The sequence below is a fragment of the Carassius auratus genome, unplaced genomic scaffold, assembly GCF_003368295.1.
Source record: "Carassius auratus strain Wakin unplaced genomic scaffold, ASM336829v1 scaf_tig00029941, whole genome shotgun sequence".
NCBI lineage: Eukaryota > Metazoa > Chordata > Actinopteri > Cypriniformes > Cyprinidae > Carassius > Carassius auratus.
The window spans coordinates 1-14,488 of NW_020525810.1; the positions used below are offsets into that span (position 1 = coordinate 1).

At 37.7% G+C, this 14,488-nt stretch overlaps 1 protein-coding gene across 1 annotated transcript in view; it reads left to right on the plus strand.

Moving 5' to 3' along the window:
- Nucleotides 1–2,286: 2,286 nt before the first annotated feature.
- Nucleotides 2,287–14,488, plus strand: part of LOC113079959 (segment polarity protein dishevelled homolog DVL-3-like) — a gene marked incomplete at its 5' end in the record, with an annotated part of 29,609 nt that continues 17,407 nt past the window's right edge. Inside the window, 2 exons of the mRNA XM_026252205.1 lie at nucleotides 2,287–2,379; nucleotides 10,909–10,978. Coding sequence (XP_026107990.1) covers nucleotides 2,287–2,379; nucleotides 10,909–10,978 — 163 coding nt within the window. The remainder of the gene's footprint in view (nucleotides 2,380–10,908; nucleotides 10,979–14,488) is intronic.

A 14,488-nucleotide genomic window follows, 5' to 3' on the forward strand; every position in this document is an offset into this window, starting at 1 on the left:
TTAATGTGTTGTGTCTGAGGATCCAACCTGGATTTTACTTTCTTGCATATGTGGCAGACACTCATCAGCAAGTTTCTCTAACTTGTAGAATCATAGTTTTGTTGATTGTAGGCTTTAACACTGCACAGCCAACAATAAAAGGGGTTGTTTTCCACCCTCATCTAATGTGTCTACCTTAATGAGTAAATGTGTTACTGATCCTGTCTGTGTGTGCTTTGATATGCGGTTTCAGCCATGTGACCCCTTCAGCCCATTGTCAGAAATATATCATGTTTTTCTACAGGTACAACTTAGCAACTATGGAATTGAGAGAGAATTATTGTAGATGCTAAATCTATTGGGGATAGAACAATTACGGCATTTCTAGTTACAATTACTGTACCATTAAAAACCACACTGTTTTAAGAAAAACAGTAACATTGGTATTACTGCAGTAGTGAGAAGTAAATCATTGTGGTTAGTATGGACTTAACTATGGTTAATATGAAAAACTGATAGGCGTGGACTATAATAGGCAAACATTAATTTATATATATTTAATAATGAAATAAAAACGATGTTTACCTTTTGTAAGCGAGACGGATGGGCCTGTGTTTTTGTTCATCCAAACTTGGAGTAAGACTCGTTACTGTCAAATCTTACTTATCCTCTTTAGCCTGTGTCTGTGTTTGCCTCATGCCTAAATATCTTCAGGATCATTGTCTTCAACCAAATGTCCAATTAATTAATCACTCCATTGCAAGCTTCAGTACACTAATGGGTTAACTGTAAGTCGCGCCAATGATGAAAATGGGCGGAGCTATTTGGCGTCAGAAACGTTTTGGATTGCGAGAAATATCGTAATAACGTAAAAACGTTTAGTTAGGCGATATAACAACACGATTCTTGTAATGAGATATTAATCTATATGTAAATCATTTCACGAAAACCTAAAACTAGTGCTATCAAATGATTAATCGCGATAATCGCATCCAAATAAAGGTTTTTGTAAACGTGTGTGTATATTTATTATGTATATATAATATACACACACATGCATGTATATATTTAAGAATGTTTTACATTTATATATTAAATATATTTATATATGATATAATTTATATGAATATAAATATATACTTGTAAATCCATGTAAATATGAAAACATTGCTGTTTGTGTGTGTCTTTTATATACATAATAAATATACACCGCACACACACACACATATATTATGTAAACAGAAACTTTTATTTTGGCTGTGATTAATCGTGATTAATTATTTGACGGCACCATTACACTTACTGTAACAGTGAAGTTTATAAATAGGTTACAGTATTTATATCAATGCAAATCCATCTTAATGACAACAAAATAGAATATATCAAATAATTAATACTAAAAAGTAAAAAAAAAATGTTTTAATTCTGTTAGAGAAAAAAAATCTGCTACATTTTTTTTAATTTTTATTATTAAAATTATAGTGTATTCTTAAAATTGGACCACAAATCCATGTAAAACCCAAGGAAAAGAAGTAATGTTTTTAACAAACTAAGTTTTCTTTAACTGAAAAATTTTAATTTTAATATAATTCATAGGCTATATGGGTGCAAATTAAACTTTTGTTAAAATGCCTTACTGACTGATGTTTCATGACCATTTAGTTGTTAACACTTTTCAAATTTCATGTAATTGAATACATGTAATCTCACAGTATTTACACCTCCTAAATTACTACATTAAGTCACAATTCTAGAATGGTACGATTTACTTCAGGCCGATTACTTTTTTTTTTTTGAATGACATTAAACAATTTCTTTAATATAGTTGTATATAAATAGGTTAAGAAAAACAAATGTGATTATTTTTGAAAAATTTTAAGGCAGACATTATGGTACAGTACAAATATTTTGAGCAGTACCCTTTTTCTCTTATTAAAGAATCACAATTGTTCCTTATTTTCCCATTTCTGAAGTTAATTGGCAACCCTAATGATGACCGTAATTATCGTTTAACGCCCCCCTAAGGGGACAGTGTTTTAGGCACCTTGCTGAAAAGTCGTCTGTTTTTGAAGATATGCGAGTAAATATACAATGGATTACCAGGCTGCAGAAAACAGTTCACTGAGGTTTTTATTACATTATTTAATAGGCCTATAGTCAGTTGTAAATTAAAGTGGGCCTGCATGAAACTCCAGGGATGAAAATGAGTCCCACACCAGCCCTGAATTACCACGTTAAAGGCATGCTTACTTTGATATAGCTTAAAGAAAAATAAGTTTTGATAAATGTTATGTTGTGCACCTCCAGAGGTCACCAGAGTTCACCAGCTGTACAGAAGCCGTTTCATCCTCTAGAGGGCGTTATCGGCGAACAAATCATTACTCAGCATCTCCTCCTCAGGTGAGTTTGTTGGGTTACTTCCTCACAGCCCCCTCTAAACACACACACACACACAAACATTTAAGGACATTGAAAATAATTAATGAATAAACTGTTCAGTTTGACTGCATGTAGTCAAAAAGATCGAGTTGTTCTATAGAGTGATTCATACAACACGACTGAACGCCTCCCTGCGTAATTGAGATGCGTCTTTCTCTATCCTGAGATCAAATAAGTACATTTATTAGCCTAGCAGCCAAAGACCAGTGCTATATGTGTATAGCTCGTCCTGTAGAGGAGCGCGGTGGTGAATCGATAGGAGGGGCTGTCTCGCTGTGCTCACATCGGCCGACAGTTGTTTCCAAAGGACAGAGAAGAGGAAAAAGCAACAGTATTCACACGCAGGGAGCCCAAAGTCCGAGCTGCACGATCCGAAAAACGCCAAGGACCATCTATTATAACTAATATATTCTACTATTAGATATATCTGTATTACAGACGAGGGCAAAGGATACTCTGTGCTTGTGTTTAATCGTCTCTGACTGGAGAGCGCGCGCAGAGGCTGCGGCTGGACAGAGGCGCGGTGGAAGCGGAGAGCGCGAGCCGCTGAAGGGCTGATGCGCGCGGCCTGTCCCTCAGCAGCGGCCCCGCCATGGCGGAGACCAAGATCATCTATCACCTCGACGAGCAGGAGACTCCGTACCTCATCAAACTACACATCCCGCTGAAGACGTCACGCTCGCCGACTTCAAAAATGTCCTCAATAAACCCAACTACAAATTTTTCTTCAATCCATGGACGATGATTCTTCGGGTAAGGCACGATATACGAACGTTTTAATGACAATAAAACCGTTTGTATTTGTGTCGTCCGTTGTTCCTGTCAGACTGACCACTTTGTAACGGCTTTATTCGGTGTCATTATTTACTTATTTTATCTGTATTTTCGCAAAAACCCCGTCGGTTTCTCTCACAACCTCAGAAATCTGAGCTCTACTGTCTGTATTAGTATTGTTTACAGTTACAGACAGGTAACAAACCGCAATTTTCGAGCACATATACGCGTCTGTTGTATAAAAGGTGGTAGGCTTCATGTGATTTGAGATTCAAAGTGTGATGATTATCAATTATTTTAATTATTATTATTTTTATTTTTTTATAAAAAAAGACGGGCTTTATTTCAGTGACAGATCAAGTGTGGAACCATACACCAGACTGAGTAAGAGCATGGTTTACATTACAGTGTCCATGTTTCATGTTAAAATAATGACTTACAATAGCAATAACAAGATGTAATTATACAGTACACTGTATGGTGCTCATTGCTTACTCATTACTTACTCATGTAATCGTTTCTGTGACATGGACACCGCAGTGTTAACTGTGATTGAAGAAGCATATGTCACTTTAGGCAGTGAATCAGGACTCTCACTTACATGGACAATTCGGAAATAACATGGTGTTTTAACTTTACTTTCCATGGAAATAATATTTTTCTAGTCATTTTCAGCTCAAAAAATATTTTATAAGCCAGAAACATGGACTCTTTGGGAGTGCAGTGTTTACTGAAAAGAGGCAAATTACATAAAAAAATTAAACACACTCAAACAAACAAATATCAATCAATGTATAAACAAACAATGGCGTGAAGAAATCAGGTCTTCGCATTTTCATATCATCTGACACAGTTTCTGATTTGCACCCCATTTACTCAATGTTATTAAGCTCTACTGCAAACAATAAAACCAATTCATTCATGTTTGTCTGGTCAAACTCAAGACCTGCCTGTTCCCACAGTCATGGAAATAACAAGACATTTTTTTGATTGTGATTTCCAGGCTTGGAAAAGTAAACAAAATACCCAAAATCCTCAAAAGTTATGACACTGCCTACGTTTTATTTATTAACCAGAAATGAAGAAAGTTAGTAAATCTGACTCATGAGAGCTGACCTTGGTTTTGACATAATCAGACTCAGAGTCAGACTCTTATCATATTCAACCACTGACACACTTGCATATGATTTTACACACAGCTCTACTTTAAACAATAAAACTAATTTGTTCCTGTATATCTGGCCTAACTCAAGACCCGTCCCACATCCAGGGTTCCCACAGTCTTGGAAATATCAGGGAATTTTAAAATTGTGATTTCCAGGCCTGGGAAAGTCATGAAAATTACCATAATCCCCCAAAGTTATGGAAAAGCCATGAAAAATCCTCCAAAGTTGTGTATGAAAGTATAAACGTCGTCGTCATGAACATTTATTCATCAAGAAATTTAGGCTATCAAGAAATGTGCAGCTCAAGAAAATGACTACAAAATAGTTCTTCGTGAGTTAAATCTCTGTGAAATGATTTTTAAAATCTTGAGCATCTAATAAACGGTGACTATGAAAGTAATGGCAATTCACTGGTCATAAAGTGTGGGATTCTGCCTGTCAATATTTACATGGTGTTGTTTCAATGCTACTGTGTTTAGAAAGCAGCAGGCTGCGTATTTAGATGTAGGAGTTGAAAAATGACTTTGCTCGGTCACCACCCCCAGTAGTGCAGCAGTCGTTCCAGTGTTTATGAGCGGTAAAGTGCACTTTAGTGCTGTTGTGCACCTCCCAATGCATGCGGCTGAGGTCTGGAATGCTGACTTGGAAACACCGGACCACTCGGGAATCATCCTCACTGATCCTCTGAGCAGATTTCCACAGTCACTGTTAAGCCACAAAGAACAGTGTCATGTTGCGAAATTCAAGTCCATGCGATCTGCTTTTTGTTTGCTTTTCTTGGCATGCCAGAAAGTTCTCCTTTAGACGCCCAGCTACACAAACCTCTTCGCACACACACACACACACAGACCCATCCACCACATGCAAAACAGGACCCTCCTAAGACACTTTTCCTGTCCACGTTGCTTGTTTGTATCAGCGTACTGTCCAAACCTGCTCATCAAGGTGAACAGCCAGCTATTGTTCCGTACCCTGTGGCATAATCACTTCCAGACTCTCCTCTGCCGTGCCATGATGCAAAACAGGCCCGCTTGATCCATGCCCATTACACTGCATGTGATTTCAATTCAAAACAACAGCTGAATTCGTCTCAGTGACCTGGAACAACATGCAAACTAAGAGAAAGATTAATGAAAGTGACAGTAATAAATTGTGGTTAACGTTTGTTCGTTACAGCACGTACTGTATGATTAGGTTTTGACCTACTGATTGGCAGTTACGACTGGTTTTATTTTTGACTGGAAAAAGTCTGTTTATGATCCCCTCAGTTTGTTTCACACACATATTTCATATGGATATGAGAAATCTGACGCATTTGACACATTATGATAATTCGCAGATTGTAGCGCATCATGATCTGTTGATCTAAGAGTGTGTAAATACACTGAAAAAACTGTGATGTAGAAACAAAAGAAAACAAGATAACAAAAGATAAAGAGAGTAGCAATGCATTGAATTTGAAATTTTAAAGGAGAAAAACTGGAATGGTATTTTCTTGTAAAACATGCTCCAATAATCTTTGCAGCAGTCCTTTATGAATTGAATAGAAACATAAAAATGTGCAATTTGATGTAGAGTTCAAAAACTCTTGATGAAACTAACCAAACTTACTGAATGTGCCTGGTGCCATAATTATAACTTCCCAACTCATAAATATGAACTTCTTGACTTGAAGACATCATTAGTCCTAGCACTTACTCTCCTCACTGAAGATGACTGCTGGCCAAACATTATGTTGATTATGTTGCAAGCTGATTTAGTTTAGAATATCACAATTTATAATGTGCTGAATGTACTTTTTAACCCTTTGTATAAACACTCTTATGTATGCACACTCATTATTAACAACATTATACTGGATCTCTATGCTCGGACTTCATCCAGTGGCGGGAATGTGGCGTTGTGATGTAGCATGAGAGCATGATGAAGCTGAGCTCACTGCAGATGTGTCATCAGTTTCAGGGAAGCGATCAGATTCAGTTTCATCATGTGCTTGTTCTAATGTATGAATTACTTCTCTTTGAGAAGGTGCCATTGAGAATAGAGATCTTGCCAGGTGGTGTACTTGATTAAATGGGTCACTAAGTTTTCATTCAGAATAGACTTTGTGTACATTTAATGGTGGTAGTCTGAACGACGGTGTGTGTGTGTGTGTGTGTGTGTGTGTGCATCAGCCTCTCTCTTGGGTCTCTCTCTAACAGCTGCAGGGCCAGTAAGGCCATTAGCATCATGATCATCATTATAGTACACACACACACACACACACACACACAGGTTTCACAGACAGATGGAGCATCCTACTTGAGGAAAGCCTTTCATGGGGAAACAGTAATAAATGGAGATTCAGAGGATTTGAAGTATATTTCATGGCATGCATCAATCAGGAATAAAGTATGTTTTGCCTCTAATTTCATTTCAATATTTAATTTTTATTTGGAATAGTATATGAAATTACAATTGCATTGTAACGTATATCAGAAACACAATAGTATTACAGTGCCCAAGCCTTAAAATATCGGCTATGTCACAGTGTTTTCCACGATGCATTGTAGCCGTTTAAAATCAGTTAAAGAAAAAGATATATTTTTGATTTGTATTATTTATCCTAAAACTTATTAAATCTTAAAATAATTATAGAAAGACAAAATTAAATGCTATGCAAGTGTAGTATATAATTATATTCAACAGAATAAGCCCAATGCCTTCAAAATGTGCTGCTGATGAATTGCAATGCAAACATTTATTATTAACTATTATTATTATTTTTTTACATGGAATTTTATGTAAAAAAATATATTTATTTCAATGATTTGAAAAAAAATAATATTGTATAATTGTTTTACATTTTATTATCATTTTTCTGTTAGTTGCAATTAACTAACCCTGATTATGACTCCCCTGCTCTCCCATACCACTCCGGAAAAAAGAGTCATTTGACAGCGTTACTTAAGTGCTTAAATTTCAATTACTTGCAAAATGTGATTCAAATTTTGAGCTATAGTTGCGATTGGATCAAATAACCATGCTCACACAATTAATCAATAATCTTGACAGGCCTTTTGAAAGCGTTTTGGAATGTGCAAGGAATCATTAGTGTTGTCCATCACTGTGGAAGCAAAGACTGCAGTGTTTATTTGTGCAGTGAGGGGGAAACTACCCACAAATTGTAAAATTATGAAGTTGATTATTTTGTCACTTTTGGAATTCAATTTCATAGATCATTTCTCCAGTGGTATTGAAATATTCTGTTGATTCTTGTACAGCTCTGCTGGCAAACACACCACATACGGTCTCTCTCCATACTCCATCTGATTGTTAAATGTTTGTTTTGAAGACTTGTGGTGGATACATCAAGTTTCTGAAGAAGTTGCATGAATAAAATGTGTGTGAGTGGTCAGCGGAGAGAGGCTGAACTTGTTCTCTCTGATGGAAGGGATGTTTCTGTAAAGGAGACTGACCTACTTTCCCCTGCTTTATTTTCCTGTCTTGTCCTCTGCCTAGTGCACGTGTGTGTGTACAGTTCTTCAAGTGTGTTGGACAGTATTAGCATATTGTACATGTGTGTGATTGCATTGTGTGTATTCTGGGTCTCTGTGGATTTCATTGCATCACTGGCTCTTTGTCTGGCAGCTTCAGGATCTGGATTGACTGTGTCTCCAAAGATAGGACAGAGCACTTTGGGAGTGCTTTCATTCCTTTCTTTTTTATTCTCATCTATTGGCCTTTCTCTTAACCTCTCCCTCCTCTCTCTCTCCTCCTCCACATCTTCTGCTGTGGGGGTCAAGGCTTGTTTTCTAGACTAAATCTAATCATCTTGGGCTATGAAGAAGGAAGGCCTCTTCATTAGAGATCAGCTAATCAATGGGCCTGTCCACACACATGAGCCATCTGCACACACTGCCCCAATTCCACTGGGCCAGTCTAATGAAGTCTTTGTGCGCAAGTATTGGAGCGATTTTATGTTTTATTGCTAAAGTAGACTGAAAAGAGATGGAGAAATATATAAACGGGGGAATGATAAGCTATGGTGTTTGAAACAAATAAAGATCTTTGAAAGAGTCGGAAAGCCCTGCACCATTGTAATAAAACCAAGATTTCCTGTCAGTCACCTCGGTCACAAGGGAGGGGGTTGGATGCATATGTGGGGAAGGAAGTAGAAAGACATGAATATCTGAAGATCCTTGCAGAGATGTGGACATCCATCTGTTAATCACCAGCATACACTATTTCAATCATTTAAAAGGCTGTTAGTTCACTAAAATGGTGTTGTTCCAAACCAATATGACCTTACCGGTAGATGTTTAAAGAATGTTCATGCCCTCTTTTCCAAAATATATATTTGCTAAGTTCATTTTCATACAGTGCACTTAAATCACAATATGGAATAAAAGATCTCACTACTTCCGTTTCATTGCATCTGATAGTTACTGTATACACACCACTTTTAATGTTTTTTTTTCCTTTGTGTTATATTTAGTCCTTTTTGGTATATTAACCTGGTTACTATATGATTTGGTACATTTTATTTCACTTTTTGTGTTCCGTGTAAGAAAGTCATACAGGTTTGGAATGACTTGGTGACTAATTGATGACAGATTTTTTATCTTGGCTGAACTGTTCATTCAAGTAAAGATATAACTCATATCTGAGAAGAATTTCTGCTGTTATCCAAACTGAGCATTTCAGACCTCATGCTGCCAAAGGAATGAGGAGAGCAGAGGAGAAAAACAGAATGGGAAAGGAGAAGTAGAGCTGCTCTCTGAGCCTCTTATGTCACCATCCCTACTGAGTTTTTATTGCACAGCCCAAGCAGGATTAGAGTCTGTGCTGTGGAACAGTTGAAATCCACTCACCAAAAGCAACAAAGTGCTGAGATTGGAATTCACTGAGAGCTGTCAATCATGCCTAAGTCTACATACTCTGCATGGGATAAAATATGCACACACACAATAATACATGAAGCATTCTGAGGCGTCCACCAAACTCAACAGCATGGTCTTTCTGTATGCTGTATTGCACAAGAAAAAACGTATATAGGCACAAGTGTATTGGGACATGGAGTTGGAATGAGATCTTGAGCCTGAGAGGCTCTGACTCATCACTTCAACAGATGTGCATTCAGCAGATACAGTCACTGTTGAAGGGTTTCATTAGATCAGCTTCATCTGGCAAGAAGAGAGGGAGAGAGAGAGAAAGAGAAATGATGCATGACACAAATCCCTTAATGTGGATGTAAAAAAGTTTCATCAGATCAGTTTGAATTCATTTAATATTAATTTAGTTAGACACTAGAGGAGGAAACAGTAAATCAAGCCAGTCGGATCAGATTGAATGTTGTTCTCAAATGCTGCCTTTTTATATGCAATATGCATCGGATGGGCTTTACGAAGCTGAGAGGGCTTGCATTCACATTAGGGATGGTAAGATTCACCGATTCACATCGATTCATCATCATAAAAGTTAACAATGCGATGCATCGATTTAAAAAAAGTGTGCATAATCGGATACAAGTTGCCATTTGTATCGCAATGCATTGTTTCTAACAAATTTGCATGGGTGAAAACTGATTCATTTATATATTATTATTAGTAGACGTGCTACAGTTTTATTATGTAGTAAGTGACCAATAATTAGTGACTGATAATTTATATCAAGATTGGTTTCTCCTCTATGAACTGTTTCTCAAGCACATTCTCTCATCACTGCTGCTATGTGAATATGATGCATCACAACAGAGACAGAGGTATGTCCTGAGTCACGTAGAATATAGATTAACATGGCTGTCTATCTGAACCGAAAAAAACATAAGAGAACTATCTGTAGCATATTGAATTGCTTAGCATAATTTTTTCCATTGCATTAAATTGTGTGATTAAAGAGAGACGCCCGGCTTTGATTTATATTGCATGAATGCAATCATGATCACTCAGCTAGATTTTTTATTATTAATAGATCACATGCTCTGTTTCTGCAAACCTCACGTGCTTTTCAAGCCAGCTGTCTTTCACCCTCTTCCTTTTTGACAAAGGTTTCCATGGCGACAGGAGTCAGAGGGGTCAGCACCTTTTTAAGGAGCAGCTGGGAAGGGGGAGGGACTCTGAGGTTTATGTTATGGATGACTAAATTAACCTGTGTACGTGTGAGGGGCTGTTTATAAATGGAGCTGATAAATGTGGCTTTACTTATTTAGGGGTGTATTTTAAGTCAATTGTCAATTATACTATGGCCTCTTTTGACATGAGACATAAGCAACTATTTAGCAACCACTCAGAACACCTTAGCAACCTATTAGCGATGCTATATCAGTCAACTGAATATAGCTAGATCTCTGTAGCAACTGCATAGTACAGGCAGAACTGAGATTTTCTTTAGTTTCTCAAACAAAACCATATAATTGGTTTAAGTGATTAAGCATAATCAAATTAAAGAGGATTTTGTTATGTGTGACAACAGACCACAGTGCTTGCTTTTATATTTTGAGTGCAACTCATGTATTTTTGTTACATTTTAATAAACTAAAATCATTTTAATAGACGTGTTGTCTCTGCAGGGTGGTGAAGGAGGAGATATCTGATGACAACGCCAAACTACCGTGTTTCAATGGACGTGTTGTGTCATGGGTAAGTTAGCCTTCACACACACACACACACACACACACACATCTTCACACATCTCATTTCTCCTTCATTTACCTCAGAATGTAGCAGGGCCCTAAGGTTTGATTAGGAGGCCCAGGTGTGAGGGAGCTCAGAGATCAGTCAGTCAGGGGTGAGTGTGTGTGTGGATGCGTTACATTGAGCGCGAGTGTTTAGCGGTTAACAAACATCTGCTCCTCCTCCGTCTGTCTCAGAGACACAATAGAAAATGTTGACAGTGCAAATTCCTGATGGTATTTTTTAAAGCTTCTTGAAGGCCATTGCAGGATGGAGATGCTTCTATGAGGTTCATTTTCAAAAAACATGAGAATCTTTACACAAAGTGCCCTTCCACAGTTCTGTCATGAAACTCTAGATGGCGCAGTCCAATAGGTCTAACTCAATCTCACAAAGTGACATCATTATCACATGGTGCAGCTGATTGGTTCTTTTCATATCAGCAGCAGCAGTATTCAAAAACTTGGCTAGTGCTTGTTGTAGCAGTTGCAGTGTGCTTCAGAAACTCTCCACCTTCCCCAGCTCCACCTGTATTGATCTGCTGGAGGGTGATTTCATGTATGCTAAATATAGGAGCTATTTCATATGTTAAATGCGCAGCAGCAGTATTTCTTACATGCTCACTGCAGCATCTGTGGATGTTTTGGCAGTAGTTAGTCTTTCTATTTGATCTGCAGCAGCAGCGTAGCAGATCTATTCCACCGGGAACAAACACATTAACATAGGGTGCGTTCACACTGCTGCTAAATATTGTTGTTACTGTTTTTTTTTTAAAAGAGAAAGAGAGAGTGAGTGCTCACGAGAGAGCGCATGCGAGAGAGAGAGAGAGCGCGTGCGAGAGAGAAAGAGAGAGAGAGAGAGAGAGAGTGCGTGTGCGAGAGAGAGAGAGAGAGAGAGAGAGAGCGCGCGCGCGCGAGAGCGTGAGAGAGCGCAAGAGATAGAGAGACAGAGTGCGCGCGAGAGAGAGAGAGCGAGACCTAGCCGCACGATCACCGGTCTTGCTTTCTTTCCCTCGCGCATATTTATCAATTGACATGATGGTGTCATTAAAAATGAGAATGTAAGTGTTCTCACCCCATTTTTGTTTGTAAGAAAAAAAATTTGATTAGATTTCATATCGCAATATATATCGCAGAGAAATAAAATATTGCATTGTAATTTTTTCCCAATATCGTGGAGCCCTAGTTTCTGTACACTCTTAAAAAGTGAACTTGGCAATAATGTTAAATGTTTTACTTTAAAGTACATTTTAAATTATCATTCATCATGTCTTAAAAGTAGTCATTTTGATGTGTTGACTAACCTACTAAAACTCATGTAAAGTAGATTATTATTTAAACTGTATTATGCCGTTCAAATTTCATTTAAAGTTAATATGTTTTAAATGTCTAGAAACTGCATCTCCATCTTTACAGTTGTGTAATTATAAATGTAACCTATTTAAAAACATGACATATACATAGGGGTAGTTTTGTAAATCGTCAGACATGATATTTACCACTTCATTAAATTTTGCTTTGTAGAAAACCTTTCTTAAAAACGAATTTCGTTTTGAACAAATTTTATCTTAATTTTAATAAATTTTTCATCAACCAATTGCATGTATTTTAATAAATAAAAAGCAAATATAGCAGACAATGATAACCATGACATGGAAGCACTAGCGCGCCGCGTTCACTTGCACTGCACTGTGAACTAGAGCGCATCTCATCGTAAATTAAACTCAGCGTAGGCCTATGCCTCATACATTAGCATTAAATATCTTTGCTGCATCCTTTCTAGAACAGACAATGGCTTTTATTTTTTTGCGGCTCGCATCAGCAAAGCATTGCATCGCCATAGACCACAAAACAGTCAGTCAGCTAATCAGTGGATGGCGGGCGGGTGCGGCTTTGAAATTTGCTCAAAATACTTTGGCGCGGATGATGAGTTTTGTGTCAGATCTCCTAAATGGAGGTCTGAAATCTGTGCCCCTTTACCGATCAGAGCATGCGCTGACACGGAGTTAACCCGCTATCTCCAAGATCAACCAATTGACTCTACGGCAGATCTACTAGCATGGGGGCGAGACAATATGAAACAAAATGAAACACGCTATCCGCTAGACCCCCCCCCCCCCCCAACGGTTAAGTTATGAACCGTCCGTCACATTTCACTCGCGTCATAACCGTCATCACCAATTCTGAAAGCGGCACACCCCTACATATACATTATTTTAGTTTACCTTAAATGCTTGTTAGTACATTTGTCAGTTCACTTTAATAATAGCGGTTTCCATTTAAATTTAGGAATTTAACTTATGCACAAAATTGGAATATTGCATAAAACATTTGAGAGTTTCATCACTACCCAGAATCATCACTACCTGATTAACTTGCACAAAATATCACAAAGAAAAACTGAATTTGCTTGAGTAGGAGAAGGTAATATATATAATAATTTGTATATACAACAAATTATGAGTTACAGAGTGCGATGATGAAACACGGTCATGTTATATTATTCTCAGAGTCTGCTGCTTGCGAACACAGTTCTTGGAGTTAATTAGAACAAAGCACTTTGACGAGACTTTGCTCAAGCATATTAGAATGACAAAACTAGCATTTCAGATGCTGTGCAATGAGATCGGTCCATTGGTTTGTCCAGTTTCTTGCTGTCCCATCGCAAAATACCGTCTTTTTTAATGAGCAATTGTGGAATTTAGGGAATTTTTTCGGTAAAAGTGTTTCCTTCGTAGATTATGCGCTTGTAGCTCATAATTTGTTGTATACACAAATTACTATATATATTACCTTCTCCTTCTGCAGCAAATTCAGTTTTTCTTTTGTAGTTTATGTGCATGTAAAGATGTACTTACTGTACTGTAAGTCCTACATAAGAGGATGAAAAAGCACTTTTTATTTTGACCTATTGAATTTAATATGTACTGCAATTAATTCATGTTGATATCCTGAAATACATCACATTACAGAAATTGGTTTTAAACAGCATTTCTTTTTCACTTTAAAGCAAGAAACGCACACCTGTACACACACACACACACACACACACACACACACCCACACACACACACACACACACAATCAGAGGTACTTGCTTACACCTGGTTGCACAATTTAGATGAATGCACATGTAAGTAACAAATTCTCACATTGCCTATTATTTGCATCACCTCCCTCTGATTGACTCTTTTCCAAACACACACGTACACACCCTGTTTCTTTCAGCCAAGAGAAACACACACTATTCCTTCACATGGATTTAAGCACACATTCACACATGCAGCCAGATTCCCGTCTCTCGAATCTCCCGTTCCACAGAGAAGCACAAGGTGTGCTCTTTATGGCTGCTTTACTCCCTGCCATTTTCAGATGCGCTTTTCCAATGCAGCGGCCAGGAGAAGCAGGAACCTGGGGCGAGGGAAATATGCACGTCCTCTTACTGCCCCCGTTTCAGATTCACACCAGCAGCTTTCCC